The following is a 21,718-nucleotide window of genomic DNA, read 5'->3' as shown; positions in this document are numbered from 1 at the left end:
CAATAAAAAGAATGTTAATTTATCTCTTTAGACAAAATACAGGAAAGGCTAATTGCATGTTGAACAACGGGGTAAACTTAGCATTTTTGAGTTGACATGCCTTGGCTTTCTTCAGTTCCTGTCAGTTTCATGATCCTTACTATTTATTTAATTCTGCTATCCAATTTCAAAATCCTTACACTAGTGATTTTGTAAAAGACTGTAGCATCATTTTGGAATACAATTGCAGGAGAGAATTTTCAGGAAATTAAAAGCATGATTTGCTTGCCTGTATGGGATTAATTTATGACTTCTTGCTATATTTAGATTAAGACTGCAGTACATATCACTTAGTATAAAAATAAGCACTTAAAAAAAAGCTGAAAAAATTCTACAGAGCTGTTAATTGCAGTTTTTAGACCTTTAAGTTGAGAGGGAAAAAAAGTCAAAATAGGATTTATTTTTAGCAGTGGTTGCTTTTGCTAAAATTATACTGGAGTTGTGTGGGTTGTTTTGTTGGGTTTTTTCCCCTTTTCTTTCTTTCTTCCTTTTTTTTTCTTTTTTTTCTTTCTTTCTTTCTTTCTTTTTTGTTTGTTTGTTAGTACTAGTAATAAGAATATTTGTGCACTACCGTATTTTGTCTTGAGGATCTTCATTACTGATGGAAGACCAACTTCATTAAAATTAAATAAATAAATAAATGAGAGAGACATTAATAGACCTCTTGTAATCACGTACAAGAAATCAAGCTTGACTAAATGAAAGGGAATCTTACTGACTTCCAGAATCCTCAGCTTTTTTTGCATTTTCGGGAGAAAAAAATGCTCATTATGGATCAGATCTTCAGCCTATGTTATTTGGTATCACTGTCAGTTACATCCATCTTTTTTTTTAAGCTGGCTGTGGGATCTGGTCTGCATTAGTATTCTTATATATATGCTACCTGTTGAAATACCAGTTGCAAAACAAGCAGAGGCCACAGCTTTTTTAACAGGAAAAAAGAGCGTTTTAACAGAAAAAACAGCGTTTTTTTAACAGGAAAAAAAGGAGAATCTTCATAAATAATTTAGTCAGAGAAGTTATTTGTGATTATTCAGAATGAAATTTGGTCCCAACCCCTATTGAGTGGGAAATACCATTAGTTACCAAAGCCTTTCCAAAGAACGTAGACGTAAGTACCTAAGTCCCACAAATGAGATAAGGGGAACTGGAAATCAGTTTTCTTGGGTACTTCTAAGAATGCCAGATCTAGTGTGATCATGCATGTTATTTATGTCCATTTGGAGGGAAAACACCTTTCAGGTGGACTCAGAAATGAAATAATCAGACTTCGTGTTCTTTTACTTGCTTTTCTTTTATGAACAGTGTTTCCTGTTAAGTGCTCTTCATTTTATTGAAAGCAGATACAAACCTATATTTAGGCTTTTTTTTTTCCTCTTTACAAATTCTTTGTCAGTCTTGGTTTATCTAAATACAATATTCTTGCATATCATTTAGAGAATAATCTGTTCTCCAAAATATTCCTTTTTTGACAATTCAAGATTATATGTTCTTGGAAATTCTTAGGTTGTGCCATTATGTGGTACAGGTGTTTTGGAGACAAGTTGTCTAAACATGATCTCAGAAGTCCTAAGAGTAGAATCAAGATTGTGTAAGTTTCATCTGATTTCTGGTCTGCTAGTACCCTACGTTATTTGTAGTAAAATCTTAGCAATATCATTGGTAAAGTCAGTAGTTGGGATTGTTTAGCCTGGAGAAGTGGAGGATCAAAATGGTCTTATCAGTGCCTATAAATACCTGAAGAGAGGGTGTAAAGAGGATGGAGCCAAGCTCCTCTCACTGATAAGAGACAGTGGGCACAATTTGGAACACAGAAGATTCCCTTTGAACATCAGGAAGCACTTCTGTGCTGTGCAGAAGGCTGAGTACTGACACAGGTTGCCTGGAGAGGTTTGTGGGATTTCCTCCTTAGAGATCTTCAGAAGCTGCCTGGATATGACTCTGGGTAACCTGCTCTTGGGTGTCCCCGCTTGAACAGATGTTGGGCTGGGTTACCACCAGAGGTCCCTTCTGTTTTACATTGCCTTATTTCAGAAGCCTCAGAAACTCAAATACTGTGGAGGTTTGGCTAACAGTAAAATTCCCAGTGCAGTAGTAGAAACTCCAAAGAAAGAAGCTAACTACTTTGCTGACTTCTCCAGCCTGAAGGTATTTTGTTCTCTGGTAAGATGTGTCAAAAACATACAAGATAAATATGACAAAAGGTTGTTCCCTTATAAATGGAATTTTATCTTCAAAATATAAAATACTTACTCTTTGATGAATATTTTTTCTGTGGTAGTTATTTTGCATATGCAAGTTTATACTTTCCCACATTCCTAGTTGTTCAAAGGATATCTTAATGACCATCACCTATATTTTGATGTTTATTTATTTCATCAAGTACACTTCAAAAGTATGCTTGAGTTTTTAAAATATGGTTGATAGAGATCTATTAGAAAACCTGGGACTGTGTGGATAGCGTTCCATAAATTTTTATTAAGGCTTTTCAAAAGGAGGGAGACAATATCTCTGTTTTCATTTGATAAAATGAAATAAAATATACTTTTATATGTTTCATATGCAACTACATATTGTAATGTTATGCAATAAAAGGTTAGTTCTTAGATGAAATTCGTTCTTTACTGATAATTGTGCTGTGAAACTTCACCTCACAGATAAGCAGTTAGAAACACAGATATGTGCCTAACTATAAAATTTACCCTTCTTCCTGTACAGTCACAGAATGAAAGACTATCCTGAACTGGAAAGAATCTGCAAGAATCACAGTTTTCAACTCATGCCTCCAGAAAGGACTACCTAAAATCTCTGAGAGTGTTGACCAAAAACTCCTTGAACTCCTTGAACTTGGTGGGGAGGTTTCAGTGTTTGACTATCCTCTGGTGAAGGACCTTTCCCTAATCCCCAGCCTGACCCTCCCTTGATACAGCTCCACTCTGTTCATCTTGAGTCCTGTCTCTGTCGCTAGAGAGCAGAGCTCGGTGCTGCCCCTCCGCTCCATGTAAGGAGCTGCAGCCACCGTGAGGCCTCCCCTCAGCCTTCTCTGAGCAGAGCCAGGGACCTCAGCTGCTCTGCACACACCTTGCTGTCCAGACCCATCCCCATCTTTGTAGCTGTCTTTTAGAAGCTCTGTAATAGGGAACTCTGTAGTAGTTTTGTGTACTTCTAATACTGTGACAGAGTGAACAACCCCTCCCCTTGCCTGGTGGCGGTGGTGAGCCTGATGCAGCCCAGGATACAATTGGTCCTTTGGACTGCCAGGATGCACTACTGACTCATAATCACCTTGCCATAAATCAGAGCCCTCACATCTCTTTCTGCAAGGCTGCACTTTCATCCCCCAACCCATACATATAAGCAGGATTCCCACATCACGGGAGCAGAATTTAGCACTTGATCTTGTTAAACTTAACACAATTGGTGATTGTCTATCTCTCCAGTCTATAAAAATGTCTTTGCAAGACCTCTCCGGTACTGGGGAGAGGACACTATGGCACAAACTTACTTATTCGTGCATTTAAATCTCACACCAGATATTTCATAATTTTCATTTATCTCGTAATAAATATTTCACACAGGAGAGAACCAAGCCCAAAATGGAGCCCTAGGAAACCCCAGCAGTGAATGGCTTTATGTAAACCTATTTATTATAACTTTTTGAGTGTGACCTTGCAGCCAGCTGTTCATCCATCTTAAAATGCTTTTCCTTTTGTGTATGTGAATTCAAAATTATGAATCATGTTAACAGTCTAAATAAAATAATAAAATGTAAATGTTGTGTCCAGATAGAGTTTTGCTTATTCTGAAGCTCCAGAAAGAGTGTGGGAATTACCTGCATTAAATTCAAAACATATAGGTATAGAATTTACTTCACTGCTGACTGTGCTAGTGATTGAGTGTTTTGGACAGAATCAGTTTTCCAGTGACAAACGAAGCATTCCTTTACAAGAAGTTGCATTCCATTTCTTCTAGCAGAGACATGTGAATGAATTTGGTTAAGCTTAGGAAGATGAACAAAACTTCAGTAATGTCTTATTTATCAACTATCATTTGAAATGGGTATAAAATTCTCAGCCTGAGAAGGCATACATGTTATGGGAATAAATAAGTGCTGAATAGCTCAAAAAGTGGTAGGTTAATTGTCTTGCCCAGGCTAGTGTTTGGTAAGGTTTTTGAGTGTTACAGAGTTTGCTAAAATGAACAGTATGATCTAGGGTTAACTAACAAATTAGGAGAGCTGCTCTGAAAGTAATGCATCCCATTTTATTATGTTGGCCCACTATGTGAGAGGTGACTGGTGGTGGTACATCAGTAGAAGGTTGAGCCTTCCCAGCAGTATTCCATCACATTTTGTTGTGTCGGATTCTAGCAGAGGGGCAGTCTGACAAAATGGCGTCTGACATAGAAATGTCTGTGAAGCAAAAGTATATCATTGAATTCCTCCATGTGGAAAACACTGTACCCACTGATATTCATCAGTGCTTGCTGAACACTTCTGGAGACAAATCAGTGGGAACGAGCACAGTTGTGGGTGGGTGGTGAGTTTCAGTAGTGGCTACAGTGACTTGAAAGACAAACCATGTGGATTTTTGTGAGTGTGGTGTGTAGGCTCTTATTCGCTGTTAGTGAAAATGCATGGCTAGTGGTAGTCACTACGCTGACAAAACGTGTTTAGTATAAGAGAATTTCTTCTCTTGAGTACTGTTGTTGTGCCCTTTATATCTGCTGTTATTTCCACGGGAATCATAGAATGGTTTGGGTTGGAAGGGACCTTTAAGAGCATCTAGTTCCAACCCCTTGCTATAGGCAGGGGCACCTCCCAGTAGACCAGGTTGCTCAGAACCCCATCCAGCCTGGCCTAGAATGCTTGCCGGGACCGGAAATACACAACCTTGTGGAGCAACCTGTTCCAGTGCCTCACCACCCTCACAGGAAATAATTTCTTCCTAATATCTAGGCTAAATCTACCCTCTTCCAGTTTAAAGCTACTCCCCTTGTCCTGTCACTGCATGAGACTTTTCTCTAAAAAAGTCCCTCTCGAGCTTCTCTGTAGGCCCCCTTCAGGTAATGGAAGGCTGCTATTAGGTCTTCTCAGAGCCTTCTCCAGGCTGAAGGAGCTGCAGCTGCCTCAGCCTGTTCTCAAAGGATAGGTGTTTCAGCCCTCTGATCATGTGTGTGGCTGTCTGGACCCACTGCAACAGCACCATATAATTCTTGTGTTGTGGGAGCCCAACACATCTGGCCACAGTATTCCAGGTGGTGTCTCATGAGAACAGAGTAGAGGGGCAGAATCACCTCTCTCAACCTGCTTGTCACACTTCTCTTGATGCAGTAATAAATATAAGGCATTACTTTCAAAGTGTCTTAAGTATGTGCTTGGGCATTTTTATTCTCAAGTGTGCATTTTTGTGATACTGTTACAGATAAGTCATACAAATATGGCGTCTTGTCATATATATCACATCCTGTTTTAGACTGTCTTTTCTTACCTGAGTGCTACTTCAGTTAACCAGTGCTGTAATGTAACACTGACCAAATCAGTCTGTATTTGCTAAAGATAAATATAGGCAGGAAATATATAATTCTATCATACAGAAATACAGTGAGAACAACTTTGAGATTGTCTCTTAGGGAGGAGCTAAGATGTATGCTATAAATTGAAAAAGCATTCACTGGGAAACTGAGTGAAATATAGCAGATACAAATCAAACTTGAAAAAGGAAAAAAATATAATTAGCAGTGCTGTGCACGACAGACAACCTTAGGCCTTACAGTCTCCCTGCATTGCTGAGACTGTGAAAGGGAGATTCTGGCATAGTACTTCTCTTGCTACTTTACATTGTTGTCTGTTCATTTAAATGCAGAGCCTACTTAATATAGTTCAAGTCTGCTAGCATTCTGAATGTATTGCTAATCTTTTGGTTGTTTTCCAGTAGTGGCTTTGATTTACTGCTTCTCTTGACATTGAATTAATTTAAGATACCCTTTGAATAAGTATTGTCTGTTTCCTAAATAGACAGTGCTGTCCTTGCAGAGCTGAAACCGTGGGCTTTGTCAAATTACATTGGATTGTTTTTCATTAAAAAACACAATGCTAAACTCTGTACCATTATAAAGCAAATGAATGTGATGTTAAACTTCTCTATGAAGACGTTCTTTGCTATTTATTTGACAACATTGCTTCCACAATAGTTCATACTTTTTTTTTTCCATAAAAACAACATCCTAAAAATGTAGATATGTAAAATTGAGAAAAAGGACTGGAAAAGCAGAGGAGCTGATTGTCCTTCTTTACAGATTTGAGGATTCAGAATGGAGGTGACTTCGATTTCTGTCAGTGCCATAATTTATCGTAGTTTCAGCTGTAGTTTAGTTTTTGTTCTGGTAGTAATTCCAAGTACTGGTCTATGAGAAAAAGAAACTGCTCTGGATACAGGCTTTTAAGAGTCCTTCACAAGAACTTACTACACAGAAAGAAGGGTTATATTTGATCAGATAGTTAATTGAGACTGTTAATTGAGATTGACATAGCTCATTCACACTTTGACTGTTAAAGCTGTCCTCAGGTATGACCTGCTGGACTTCTCCCCTAGGCAGCCATTTTATTTATGTTTGATAATTTGCTTCTGTTTGAAATTGTGTTACAGGGTAACAGCCCTATTAGTCTAACTTCATTACCTGGAAGATTGAAAGAATACATGTATTATCAGGCATAGCAAAAATGAATTCTTGCCTTAGGTAATACGATATCCTTCTACAAAAATAAAAGTGGTTAAAATATTTCTGGATTTCAGTAAGGGCTTTGTTTCTGTTCTTCACAGTGTCCTTCTGGACATACTGTATGTTGAACAGGTTGATATTAGATGGTGTAGGGTGGAAAACAAAATGATAATACTAAATGTTGTTATCAGTCAAGATAATGGATAGGTAGTGTAATTTTGAATATGTACTTTAGAACAATTACCAAGATGGTGGAGAGACAATCAACAATAAGAAAAATGCTCACCAATTGCTGAAGATCAAGACTCACAGGAAAACTCCACAAAGGAGTAATCTCCAAAAAGAGATCCTTCACTAGTGGTGGTCAGCTCTTAAATGGGATCTATGAGAGGTGGAATTAGACTCCACCCCCCTTCGGTCACAAAGGTGAATTGCTTTCACCTGTGCTCCTGTGGCTGACTCAGGGCTTACCTCAGGTGATCAATCAGTGGTTCAGGCCATGATTCAACACTTTCCATACACGTGGGGTTATGATTTAGCTGAATGGTAGATCTAAAAATGTTGTAGTAAATGGGACTTTGGCCAGTCACTTAGAGGTGTCTCTGCTGTTCCATTCCGTTCCTGAATAAGAGGGTTTTTTAAGCTCTTTTACTTTCATTATCTCAATTTCTTGTCCTGTACCTAGATCTGATTGCTATTGAAAAGATAGAAACTTTTGAAGCAGAACAGAAAATGTTATGCTGCTCTGTGGTATCCAAGTATATGTGAACTGCCTAGTCATGGTCTGAACCACTGAATGAGCACCTGAAGGAAAGATCTGGTCAGCCCTGGGAGCACAGGTGAAGGCAGTTCTCTTAGACCTCATTTAAGGGCTGACTGCCATTGAGGAAGCTTGTTGTTGAAGATCTCTCCTTTTTGGAGTTCTTTATGAGCCTAGATCTTTGGAGATGGGTGAGCATTCATTTTCCTTCTTCTTGTAACACCTCCTTTGTGCTGGTCTCTTTGCTTGTACAACCTTTGCACCAGGAAATTCTAGGCTTATTGTTTACACACTGCTATAGGTTTCAGCTTTAGAATAGCATGTTCAAAGCTTGTAAGTACATACATTTTGCCTAGGCGTGTGCTAGTAGTTGAGGCTGGCCAGAGCAGCTTTGACAATGTTGAAGCGATAGTCTGTTTCCTCAGCAGTGTTTGTTGAGTGAGCTGATTGAAAATATTGAGTAATACATTTAAGGTAATATGGAAATAAAAACATTTTCCTATTGGAATAGGGAATATACTTTTATGAAATGCTGCTGAAAATAGATGTAAAGATTTTTTTTTTCTCTTATATGTTTAGCTAAAATGATCCTAGTATTAAGGATTTTTGTCATGTCAAACAAAAATTGTACTGATAGTAAAGCATGTGTTCCTAATGGCTCTGAGCAAATGAACAATAAATTAAATCTTGTTCCACTTCAGTCCCAATTCTTTTTCAGGAAGAAAAAATTTCCACATAGAATATAATAATATAACTGAAATAATTTCCCTGGCATTTTTCTTCTGCTTTGTAAATTCATGTGCTGGAATATTGGTAGGCTATTTTTGTGAGGAATGAGTTCTTAAATGTATTTAGAAAGGATAAGGTGCATGTGGGAAGAAAAAGCTTCTTATTTTTCTTATAGCCAACACTTGTTTCTCTTTCTACAGAAAGTAGACTCTGATATCTAAAGTTTATTTCATTATTCTTTTAATGAGGAGATAATAAAACTATAAGAAGGAGCATGAATGAACTGAGGAGTCTGTCTATAAACTGAAGTGTACTGAAGACAAATGAATTGTCCAAACTGTCTTATATAGCATGAAAATGTATACAAGAATTTTGAGGAAGCTGGCAACAGAGAACAAATAAATAAAGCTTAACAAATAAAACTAAACAGCTTTATAGAAGTACATCTGTCATTACCATTATTTTCCCAGGTTTTGGTATTGTCATCAGGGATGCATACAAGCATACTGCCATTTATTTGTCAACAATAAAGTTCCAAATAGAATTTTTTAAAATTAATAGCATGGTATGCCTAAATAAAATCTTAGAACTGTTTTTCCCAATCATTTACAGGTGATCAGTGAGTGGTCAGCATAGGAAAAGTCTGTATGGAGTTAGATGTTATGCATGTTTATTAAGTCAAATAAGATTACACATAATAATTATCCATTCCAGTTATAGCTAGTTAGTGCATTGCTAGAAATCACCAGTATTTATGTGTGTGGCCTCTTGGAGAATATTTCACAACTTCTAAACCAACAAAATAGCAGTTTGGTTTAGTAAAGGAATGAGATTGATTTTGAACCTTTTAACATTGCAAATGTAAGAGTCAGCCCCTAGATGTGAAATAGTGTGTTCTTTTTAGCTGTTGTTTGACGAAGTATTGTATTTAAATAAATCCATCACAAGGATCCCCAAGTCCTTAGGGTTGCTCTCATAGAATCATGGGATCATAGACTCTTGCATTTGGCCTTGTAGAACCTCTTTTGATTTGTGTGTGCCTGCTTTTGAAGCTTGTCCATGTCCCTCTGGATGGTTGTGTTAACTTCAGTACTGAGCTTCGTGTCATCAACAAACTTGCTGAGAATACACTTGATCCCACTGTTAATCTCATTAGTACAAATGTTGAAGACCACTGTTCCCAAGATGGACCTCTGGGGGATACCATTCCTAAATGGTCTCCACCTGGAAATACAGCTCTTGACCACAGCCCTCTGGCTGCGACTGTCAAATAGTTCTTTGTCCATTGAATAGTGCACTCTTCAAATCTGTATCTTTCCAATTTAGAGATAAGAATGTGATGTGGGACAACATCAAAGGCCTTGCAGAGAGAGAGGTTTCTCAGTTGTTAATAAGATGGTGTCAAAAGCAATTCTGTTTCTTTTCAGAGGTTACCTTTAATAACTATAGTTTTGTACAGAGTTGTTAATGAAAAAAAGACCAATGGACATCTGATATGAAAGTGTTTTTGAGTTCAGTTCCTCCATGTGGAAAAAAAGGCACTCATTGAAATTCATCAACACTTTGTCAGTGTTTGTGGAGACCAAACAGTAGATGTGAGCACAATAGATGGTATCTTTCAGCCGTGGTGACAGTGATATAAAAGCCAAATCAGTGTCTGGACTTCAGGAGAGCAGACTTCAGGGAACTGCTTGGCAGGGGTGATATGGGATAAAGCCATCAAGGGAATAGGTGCCTGAGAAAGCTGGTCAGTATTCAAGGAACATCTACTTCAAGCCCAGAAGCGGTGCATCCCAAGAAAAAGAAAGGCAGGCAAGAATGCCAGGAAGCCTCCGTGAATTAACAAGAATTAACAAGCTCCTGGACTTACATAAGCTCAAAAAGGATGTCTATAGAGAGTGGAAACAAGAGTGGGTTACCTGGGAAGAAAATAAATGTTTTCCAAGCAGCCTGAGATCAGGTTAGGAAAGCTAAAACCCAGGCAGAATTAAATATAGCAAGGGATGTAAAAGGGAACAAGAGAAAAACTGTACAGGTATATCAGCAATAAAAGGAAGGCCAGGAAAGATGTGGGCCCTCTCCAAAAGGAAACCACGGAGCTGGTCACACGGATATGAAGGAAGCCAAGATGCTCAGTGACTTCTTTGCTCTAGCCACACCACCCAAGCTGCAGAAAGCAAAGGTAAGAACTTGGGAGAAGGAAGATCTGCCTACTGTAAGTGAAGATTGGGTTTGAGACCATCTAAAGAACCTGAAGGTGCACAAGTCTATGGGACCCAATGAAATCCATCCACAGGTACTGAGGGAACTGGCAGAAGAAGTTGCCAACCCACTGTCCATCATATTTGAGAAGTCATGACAATCTGGTGACGTTCCTACTGATGGGAAAAGGCAGAACATAACCCCTGTTTTCAAGAAGGAAACTACAGGCTAGTCAGTCTCACCTCTGTGTCTGGCAAGATCATGGAGTGAATTCTCCTGAAGGGCTTACATGAAAATAAAGATGATATCATTGGTGGTAACCAACATAGCTAGCCAAGGGGAAGTTGTTCCTGACAAAGTTGGTGACTTTTTATGATGGAGTTACAATGTCAGTGGACAAAGAATGAGCAGCTGACGTTATCTACTTGGACTTGTGCAAAGCATTTGACAGTGTCCCACATGACATCCTGGTAGTCAAATTGGAGAGAAATGGAGTTGGTGAATGGACCACTTACTGTGTAAGGAATTGGCTGTGTGGTTGCACTCAGGGGGTTGTGGTCAGCAGCTCAAAATCCAAGTGGAGACTGGTGATGAGCGGTGTTCCTCAGGGATCACTGACAGGATTGGTGTTACTGTCAATGGTTTGCAGCACAGTTTGACCCAGTACCGTGACAACTGAGGCAGGGGACCCATGGGCCCACACCCCAGGGAAGGGGGAAAGGGAAAAAGGAGAAGGGAGATGAGCCTAGGAACAAAACAGCAACAACGATCTGAGTAGGAAAGCTAATTTACTAAATAAGATATCGGAAAGCAAAATAACACAATATAATACAATATAATTGGAATTGAAGCTAAGAAAGAAAATGAGCAAGAGAGAGTGTCCGATAAACCGAAGGCCTTATGCTAACGCTGAAGGCGGACGGCAGTGAGCACCCACTGCTGAGTCCATCCCAAAGGAAAGAGAGCGTCCCGTGACCGCAGACAGTTTTTATCTTTCCCTCTGAGCGTAAACATGTAAAAATGCAAAGCATCGCACAGTCCTCTGGGGAATGTAGTTCTTCTCTTCTGAGACAGGTATACCCAGAACTATCAATGATACATGGAGCTGGAGCATTAACTCTTTAACTCTTAACTCCAATACACTACATGATGTTACGATGTGGAATATCAATGCCAAAAATCATAAAACCGTAACAGTTACTTAACATCTTCTAGGTGATGTGGACTTTGGGATTCAGTGTACCCTCAGCAAGTTTGTAGAAAACACCAAGCTGAGTGATGCAAATGACGTGATAGAGGGAATGGGTGCCATCCAGAGGGACCTGGACAGGTTTGACAAGTGGGCCCTTGCAGACCTCATGAAGGCCAAGTACAAGGTCCTGTACCTTGGTTACTGCAATCCCAAGCACAAATACAGGCTTGATGGTGAAAGGCTTGAGAACCGCACTGAGAAGTATTTGAGAGTGTCAGCTGATGAAAGATTTAACAGGAGCCAGTAATGTTCTCTTGCAGCCTAGAAGGCCAGCAAGTATCTGGGGTCGTGTCAAGAGGAGTGTGACCATCAGGTCAAGGGAGGTGATTCTGCCCCTCTACTCTACTCTTGTTATACCCAACCTGGAGTACTGTATCCAGCTGTGTTGTGCTTCCAACACAAGTAGGACATGGAGCTGTTGGTGGGTCCAGAGGGCTGCCAAGAAGATGATCAGAGGGCTGAAGCTCCTCCCCTGTGAGTACAGAGTGAGAGATCTGCAGCTCTTTGGCCTGGGGAAGAGAAGACTCTGAGAAGTTTCTGTGATTTTGATGGCTATGTGCAGCTGTCACACATTAAATGAGGAGTGCCATTACAGCCAGGAAACAGCAGCTGTATACTGGCTTCACTATGTTAGAAACAATGGTGAGAACATTGAAATATTGCAAAGTTTGTTCCAGAACGGTCCCATGAATTTTCACACAGGAGCAGAAAGACCACCATGTTCAAGTTCTCAAGACCTGTTGAACACAAGGCTGAAGGCAACAGTTTCCTGGACTGCATCATTGCTAGTGGTGAGATGTAATGACACCACTATGAGCTACAGTCGAACCTTCAGTCCATGGAGTGACAACATGTAAATTCCTCACTGAAGATTACGATCAAGACACATTCTTCAGTGGTTAAAATGATGTGCATAATCTTCTGGGATAGACAAGAAAGGGATGACCTGTCTGGATTTTCTGGAACTCAGACAAACCAACTCTGACTGCTACATGGTGATGCTGGCTTAGCTGAAGGCTCAAACTAACATAAGCAGGCCAGAGAAATGGACAACCCTTCTCTTGCAGTATGATGATGCTGGTTTCTGTATCAGTTTGAAAACTGTGGACCACACTGCTAGAAAGTCCTACAACTTCACTGTATTGTTCAGGCTTGGCACCTTCTGACTTCAGTCTGTTCAGGCTGATGAGAGTTGTACTGCATGGGCGTGATTTTCCTAGCAATGACAACGTTGCATTAAATGTGAAGCAGTGGGTCACTTCTGTTGCTCGAAGTTTTGCGAGCAGGGCATGCAGGCTCTTGTTCATCTGGTGCAAAAAACATAGCTAGTGGTGACTGTGTACAAAAATAGTTTTTTGTGGCTGAGAATTTGCTCTGTCAAACTGTGTTCTTGTTCTCTGTGTTGGTCGTAGTTTCTATGTAAATAAATAGGAAACTTACTTTTGGAGCAACCTACATAGGAATACTTTTTTTGTGTGTTATATCTGGCTCTGTTGCTGACTTAAGGATAACATGTAGTGACAATGGTCCTGCTTTTTTGTTTTTAAACTTAGAACCTTCATTTTCCATATTATTATTAAGCACTGTTAGTACAGTAGTAAATGAGGATTGGCTCTGGTTTGGGTTTTACTGAGTGGAAGTGCGTATACAGAATATGCAGTATGTTAGTGTGTGAAGTAATCGTTTTGAACTCATGGTCTGACCTGGCTTATTATTTGGTGTCCTTCTTATTACATGCTACAGTAGTTTGTTTAAATCCTCTTTAATACTGTTTACTATTAAACTACTGCTTAATACTGTGTATTTATTCCTATATCCTTTATAGTAAGTTAGTTTTCTTAAAATTTGATTCCCAACAATTCAGTGAAGTCCACTGAGCTCCTCAGTTTTTATTATGAGGTAATTGTTTACTCTTTTCTACCCCCATTCTTTGAGCAGCATAGTGGAATGGGGGGTGAGATCTGTGGTCAGTCCATAACACTTAGTCTCTGCCACTGCTCCATAGTCACTCTCTGTCACTTCTTCATGTGGATGGAGAATCTCCCATGGGATGCTGTCCTCAAACTGATCTTTCTTGGGATTCCCAGAGGCTGCAGCAAGGCTATGTACTGCAGGACCCTCCCTTCAGGCACTGCTCCACATGGGTTCCCCACAGGTGGCATCTCCCCCAGCCCTTCTGCCCTATCGCAGGCTGCTTTCCACAGACTGCATCGGTGTCTGTGGGCTGTGTGTCCTCCAGGCCTTATCCCCTGCCACTCCATGGACTCCTCTGGGCTACGCCGGGAGATCTACTCTGTGCAGTGCCTGTGTGCTGCAGAGGATGTCCTGCTGCTCTACAGGACTCTCCTGGGCTGCAGGGAGCTGCTCCTCTGCACCTGGAGCTCCTCCTGCCCAACTATGCACTGACCTTGGTGCCTGCTGGGCCGCATCTCTAATTTCTGACCCCTATCTCCCAGTTGCTGCTGTGCATCAGTTTTCCCTCTCTTATATCTGCTCTCCCAGCGTGCATCCAGTATTGCCCATGGTTCAGCTCTGGCAGCGGTGGGTCCCCATGTTATTCTATGAACTGTTTTTTTCCCCTGTATTGTGACTGTTGTTTGGAGAAAATGTAGTTGTATTTCAGAGATGTTCTGTATGAGACTGATGGTAACTGGTACTTTGTATTTCCCCAGCTAATCTTCCAGTGCCAACTATTGCTGCAATAGATGGAACTGCGTTGGGTGGCGGCCTGGAACTTGCGTTAGCCTGTGACATAAGAGTGGCAGGTAAATCTGAAGCTGTTAATTAAACATAGGATTATTAGTATTGCAGAAGGCTTAACTAATCTTTGCCTTGACAACAGTCTTATAAGGATGATTTTGTTTTCTAACACTTTATAACCAATTACTTCAAAAGGATTTAGCAGTAGCCTGTCTGAAATACTTGCTAATAATTAACTTCATAACACTGAACACTGACAGCCAGAGTATTTTTAGTTATGTTTTAGTTCATTATTTTTTGCTTTAATAACTTGTTATGTGAAAATTATTAACATACAGAACTTGTCTTGCCAGGATATTTTAATAAAGGCAGATCAGTTAAATCTATTGAAAGATTTTTCATAAGAATATGCTTGTATTATGATTTGTTGTTTTTGTATGAAGGAAATGTATCAAATTAACATTCTAATAGGCCTTTATTACATACTTTGCAAGTTGTTTTTCTATAGACTGTAGCAACAACTCATTTACACTTTTATTTTTTTAGCCTCCTCTGCAAAGATGGGCCTAGTTGAAACAAAGTTGGCAATCATTCCAGGTGCAGGTATGAAATTTTAGCTATTGTATTATGGCTAATTAAACATGTGCTCTTGGTACTTGATTTCTGTCTGTTGGTAAACTTCAGCTTATTTTCATATATCTGTTGGGTATCATTGGCCTGTTTTTTAACTTACTGCCTATGTTAGTTTCTAAAAATTAAGAAATGTTTTGCTCATTGCAAGTGAGTGGCACTTACATTTTCAAAGTTACATTAACTAAAGCATTAAGTATTTCTATAAATGGGATTTGATGACTTGATCTGAAGGCTGAGTAATTTTGTTGAAGGTCAGACTAGGAAAATAAATAGTGTTAACTGTCAGCGTACAAAAATGGTTATTTAATTAATGATCCACTTTTATGTACCATCTGGTACTGTAGATTGCATATTCCGTTTTCATGCTGCTTGTAAACATTGTAATGAATTTAAAAACTGAGAAGATAAAGGGAATAGATCTTTTGTCTTGCAAAAAAATTGTTGCTGGCTTGGTATTTTTTTGGTTGGTTTGTATGTTTTAAAGTGGAAGGCCAGTTCACTGGCTTTTTTTTCTGGATTCATGATGATTAAAGTTACTGAAGTTACAGAAAAAGCAATATTTGCTTAGGGCTTTATGTTATGAAATCTTGTGTTGTTTTTTTTATTTTTTATTTTTTAATTCTGTGGATAGAGGGTCATACTTTGAAAACAAGTGTATCCTTCTGACTCCCACCTGGCATTAGCCATTGTTTTTGGAAGTTCTGGGAAACTTACTTTGTACCTTTTTTTTTTCCCCTATGGGTGGTAACTATTTTGAAAGCACTATTTCTAATTCTAATGAACAGTGTTGCAGCTCATGCAGAGAGAAGAGTTAAAAATTCTTTAATCATAAAACTGATAAGAACTTTGTGTAAGAAAGTCTTATCCTACCACTCATATACAAGGATTGTGCAGTTTCATTTCAGAAAGCCGTTTTTATGGCTATTGTGATTTCAGTCGATGCTTTCTCCCTGTTTCTTCTTTACCTCTGAAGTCAGAGCTGCATTTACTTAATGGTAACATAATTGGTGACTGAACCTTTTTTAGCAGATGATTAAGATGAATTATGCAATTGATTTTGAGGATGTCTTTCCTTCTGGTGTTGTCATAAGGTAATATTCCTTTGCAATTATGTCCAGGTGAAGAAAAAGATAGAAAATGCAGGGTTTGTTTGGCATTTTTTTTTTACTTGTTTGGTCCTTCATTCTACCCTCTCCCAAGAAAAGGTGCAGGACAGTACTGTGGGCATACTATCCAGGAAATTCAGGTCAACCTGTCCCAATAGTCTTGATATTCAACTTACTGAGCTTGTCTTAGGTTTCCTTGCTTTGTGTTATTCATAGATGTTTTAAATTTGTAATGCTTTTAAAACGCTAAGCTGCTGATTCATCTGAGTTCTGCTGAAGGTTTCATTCAGAATGTTTTACTGCTACCTGGAGAGAGTGGTTTGAAAAATCTTTTGTTTTCCTCATTTTAATCATGCTCTTTAGTCTTCACCTCCTTAAAAATGATATATTTTACCAAGTTAAAATGCCTTTTAAACTTGTGAAATTGGGAGTATGCTCAGTGATTAATTTTTCCTTGCTCCTATCAGCCTGACAGAATATTTTTGCTGAATGTATTTCATCTCAGCAGATCTTTCTATGATCAGCCTGTACTTTTAGCACCCTTAATAACCACTGAGAATGTTTTAGCTGTTTTCAGATCCTGTCATTGAACTACTAATTTGTCATGTCTTTTCAGAAGGTGAAGAATGAGTGGAGGAAATTTGTATATGTATATTTAGGGAAAGAAGTCATATAGAGCCACTTTAATCTTAGGCTTAGTGGGTAAATTGAACATTTTCTTATAGTGCTTACTTCCAGCTTCCCTGAAGCAAAGGAAGACAGGGCAGTGAAGCTGAAACAAGAAATGTAGCCATTAGGAGATCTCAGTAGCTTTCTGCTACCATCTACTAAATCTGAAACTAACCAACAAATCGTGTTGCTACTGACAAACTACTTCTATTTTATTCTACTCCATTACCTGTCATGAGTATGCAATAAATGTAAAGATTTTAAATTAGGTATAATTAACATGATTGATTGTGGTCATATGAATATCTTCTCTGTTGTTTTGTTTTTGAGAAGTTACATGCTAAAAGCTGTAGTAGAGGCATTTCATTAGAATTTAGTAGTCAAGTATTAAAATAACAAAGATAAACTGTGATATTTTGGACCTTGTATACTGTGTTGCTTTCTGTCCTGTTTTAAAGTATGATCATGAAAAGATCTGCTCCAGCACATTGGGCAAGTAATTTTAATACACATTTCCCAGATCTGACTAATTTTGCTTCTGAATTTGCACTAATGTTCTTCAGCATTGTAAAGGCTAGGGTAGAGCAGTGAATCCTCTTTAATATACAGAAATGAACTGTTGCTTCTAAGCCTGCTAACAAAGTCGGCATTCATAGTGCATACCTTGTCTGTGCTAGCAACTCAGGTCTCTCAGAAGTACAATTCATGATGGACAGCAGGTCAGAAGTTTCTATGTCAGCAGTACCTCCTTTTGCGCTTTAGTTCTATGTGTTAGCTGCACAGAATGTGATGGAAAATATTCAGTCTCCTTCCTTAAGAAATTTGAATCCAGCTCTCTCTCCACCATGAAGAAAGCCTTATCTGCCTAAATGCAGCCAAGCATTTTGCGTTCTTCATTCTATCTAGTAAGGAAGTCAAGACTCATTGCACTAGAGGAAGCACGTAGAAGAGAGGAAATGACGTGGAAACTCAGTGCTGAGGAGGTTACATGAGATAAACACTGATTTTTGTTTTATTTAAAAAGTCTTCCAATTGTTATTAATTGCATAGTAGTATGCCTACCAAACCAAGCATGTATGTTGGACTGTCTGTTCGTCTTTTCAACCCCTTCTCTTCCTGGCTTTTCTTCCATATGTGTTTTGCATCTGTTGGTGAGATGCTGTCTAGTTTGACTAAAGATCAGGGGTTGTAGTTCCTAGAATTTTATCAAAAGCAAGATTTGGGCGGAACTTCCTATGCGTCAGTTTGTAGCCCTTGTACTATTGCCACACACTGCAGAGAAGAGTCCAGGCTCGTCTCTTTGCCTCTTGCTACTTAGATATTTATAGATGTGGATCAGATCCCCTCTGAGTCTTCTTTTCTTCAAGGCTGAACAGACCCAGGTCTCTCAGCCTTTCCTTGTAAGGGAAGTGTTCCACGCTCTGTATCACCTTTGTGGCCCTCCTCTGGTCTCTTTCGAGGAGATTCTTGTCTTTTTTGTATCGGGAGCCCAGAACTAGACACAGTACTCCAGGTGAAGCCTCACCAGGGCAGAGTAGAGGGGGAGGATCACCTCCCTTGACCTGTTGCCTGTGCTGTTTATAATGCATCCCAGGATACCATTGGTGGGACCAGAGGTCCCTCTCCTCAGACTTCCTCTCCAGCAGCTCATCCCCCAGCCTGTACCAGTACATGTGGTTATTCCTCCCTAGATGCAAGACTCTACACTTGCTTCTGTTAAACCTCATGCGGTTCTTCTCTGCCCAGCTCTCCAGCCTGTCCATGTCAATGAAAACTGAGTTATGGTAATCATTATGTATTTTCTGTGTATCTTAAATTATTCATCATTCACTATTAAAAACAAAACATTGTGAAGGTTTCTATTACAGGATTTTTTTAATGTTGAAAAAAAATACCATATTTTGGATGAGAATGGTGGCAAGGGAATTTCCAGATGTGAAAAACTCATACAGAATGTGATATTGCTAAGAGCAAAAGTTGCACAATTCACCCAAGTTCAAGGGTTAAACAAAAAGTCGGTCATTTAATGATGAAATTTGAATAGCTTTAGCAAGAAAAGAGTAATTGCATTTAGGAAACTAGAAAACTCAAGCGGTAGTTGTAGAACTTCTGAGAATTAATTGTAATTTTTCTGTGGGTAAGTGCTGCATGATAATATGTTATAACAGATATGAAAGAAAAATCTTCATGTTTTTATGTAACTTTATACCTGAATAATCCTGTACTTTTCCATCCCATCTCTATTCTGGTCCTGAGTAGAACAGTTCCTCCCATCTTTACTTTTTCCATGATCTCTCTATAGTTCTTGTAAATACAATGTTTTCTTATTATATGAAGAATCCTTTGTGTCCTCATACCTTTTTAAACTTCAGCTGAAGCTAGGAGGACTGATTACAAAAAAATACCTGAAAGAACTAGCTCTGAGTTTGTTTTTCCTTCTTTTCAGCTAGCCCATAAATGCTGCTGTGCTTTCTCTTACTTTGTGTTTCTGTATCCCAATCTTATATTGTATGTTTAATTTTGTAAATATCCCAAATTAAATAAGCTTCTGACTGAATACACATCTTTAGCATTTCATCATTATTGTTCTTGCAATTTCTCAATAACTGTAATTTTAAGAAGATAAACTTTTTCCTTTTTTCGTGTTACAGTTAAGGCAGACTTCAATTTTTTTCTTTTCACTGATGTCTATCAGTGCTTGCTTTGCATATACAATCCTGCTCTGATTTGATATGGCAAAAAAGCTAAATTAGTTACTCCAAGAACATTTATCTGCATTTTCTTTGATCATCTGAAGTCTAGATAGCTTTATTTGCATTTTAATATTTTGTAATGTTTGTTCTATGCATCATGTTAAATAAATAGCCTCAAGTAAAAAATTCTTAATAGCGTATAGAAAACAGATGTTGGTACATCTATTCTTAAAGTAATTAAACACAATAAATAGAATGTTACTAGAGAGAAGTAAATTAGTTCTGCTTCTGTAAGTTGGAGAGAATTGTGGTTCTTATGGTTTCTTCTTCTTAAATAAAAATAAGCTAATTTTCATGACTGATTTTCTTCCTTATTTTATGGTCCCTTTTAATGCCAATGTTAAGACAAAACTGTCATTCAATACTCGAACTGCAAAATCTTCATATATAAAACTAATGTCTTTCAAATGTTATTTACAATGTGTCTACATAACAGAGTAATTTGGTAAGTAATGATAATCTTCTGCAGAAGATGGTAGGAGAATTCCAAATCGACAAAGCTGTTCCCCATTTTCACGAGATGTAGAGCATTTTTGCAGTGTTACAGGGAATACTATATACTTTTCCTTTCTGTACTAGCCTTAGAACACTTTCCAAAACTGTGTTATAAGCAGCCAATTCCTCCTACAGGAAAAGGAGCTAACCAAAGCTATCTGTGTCCCCAGTGACAGCTGCAACTATAGAGTATGTTTTAAATATATCAAGTTTGGTTTCAGAGATGGACCACTTCTGACTTCAGTTGTTTCTCCTAGCAAAGATTTTAGGTCACAGAGAAACGTTCTACATTTAGAGATATCTTATTACAAACAAGAACTGTCATTTATTTGTGAAGTTTCATTAGCATGAGGAACAACACTACATCCCCCATGTACTGCATCTGAAGTTAATCCTTTATACTGCAGGGGAAGGAGGAAATAAGAATAGAAAGAAGCCTCAGAAAAAAATCTGAACATTAGAGGAAGTGCATGAGGGGAGAAAGGGAATTTTCTTGACCTTGGAAAGCACAGTATTAAAGGCCTGACATTACTATGATTTATATATGGAGAAATCAGATTTAGTAGCAAAAAGATGATACAGTCTTATTTTAACTTTTTAACCAGTTCATGTTTTGTGAGTATAAAAACATTGATTTTTTATCTAGAGTGAATTTTGGAGTACTGTTTTGTTTAAATCTAGATTAAAATTTGTACAACCTGAGCAATACTATCAATTGTTATTCTTGTAAATGTATAAGTTAATTTGCCCTCATCTACCTGAAAATTGCATTGTGAAGTTGATGGATTGCTCATTTTGAATGGCAGTGAGAAATACGAATAAATGTAATGCAGGAATTTGTTTCTTTAATCCTCCTTAAGTCCTTTAGTTTTAGCCTCACTCAGGTTCTGTTTAAGTTAGCATGGGTTGTACTATCACATTCATATCTTTTTCAGACCATTTCTGTGACACTGCTAAGTCCTGAAGCTATGAAAAGAAAGCATGCTTGAACTTTACATTTGCAGTTGGACTTCATGCCCATGAATAGAATAGTGTAACACTGAAAGGAAACCAGTTCAGAAATACTGTGTCAATGAAATACACGGTAGGTGCAAAGTAGAATATATTCACATGAGGTACTCTAGTGAAAATGATTTGGAGAGAATAAAGTAGATAGTGAAAAGAATGGTTTAAACTGCTGTCAGGTAAATAACTATTTATTTTTCTAAAGCCAGTTAAAATTTAAAATGATATGTATTCACTGCCTGTCAACTAATCCAGTAGATACTGAATAGTAACTGATTTTTCTGGGTAAAAAATCAGTGATCATGCTCTGGCGGAGCATGGAGAAAATAAAAAATGGCAATATGCAACTGTATAAAAGCTTCTTGTAAAAAAGAAATGTCTTTTAATTTTAAAAATTGACTTATCATTTTGGAAGTAAATATTAGACAACTTAAATTCTGTATCAACAATCTTATCTTTCCTCTTAGTATGAACTAAGAACTAAAACAAAAATCTCAAGTTTTGAAGTTGTAAAGTTAACTTCTACATGTATTATATCTTAATTCATAAGATTCTCCACTATCTGGTTACTTTTTCCACATTCCTCTGTTGAGGATATCCACTGAAACTTCAGTGGAAATTCAGATTTTTATATATTCTTCTTTTACCTTCTGTT

General features: G+C 38.2%; 1 protein-coding gene across 3 annotated transcripts in view; it reads left to right on the top strand.

The window, feature by feature from the left end:
• AUH (AU RNA binding methylglutaconyl-CoA hydratase) overlaps positions 1–21,718 on the top strand; it is a 128,263-nt gene that overhangs the window by 36,035 nt on the left and 70,510 nt on the right. For all 3 annotated transcript variants that reach the window (XR_010622459.1, XM_065740673.1, XM_065740672.1), the window contains 2 exons: positions 14,375–14,467; positions 14,949–15,005. Coding sequence is in view for 2 of the 3 variants with exons in the window: in XM_065740673.1 (XP_065596745.1) it covers positions 14,375–14,467; positions 14,949–15,005 (150 nt within the window). In the remaining variant the exon portion in view is untranslated. The remainder of the gene's footprint in view (positions 1–14,374; positions 14,468–14,948; positions 15,006–21,718) is intronic.

Source organism: Cyrtonyx montezumae, unplaced genomic scaffold (genome assembly GCF_038088225.1).
Source record: "Cyrtonyx montezumae isolate F1298 unplaced genomic scaffold, pur_monq_1.0 scaffold_29, whole genome shotgun sequence".
Lineage (NCBI taxonomy): Eukaryota > Metazoa > Chordata > Aves > Galliformes > Odontophoridae > Cyrtonyx > Cyrtonyx montezumae.
The sequence above is the reverse complement of the archived record's forward strand: the minus strand, read 5'-3'. Positions and strand labels throughout refer to the sequence as shown.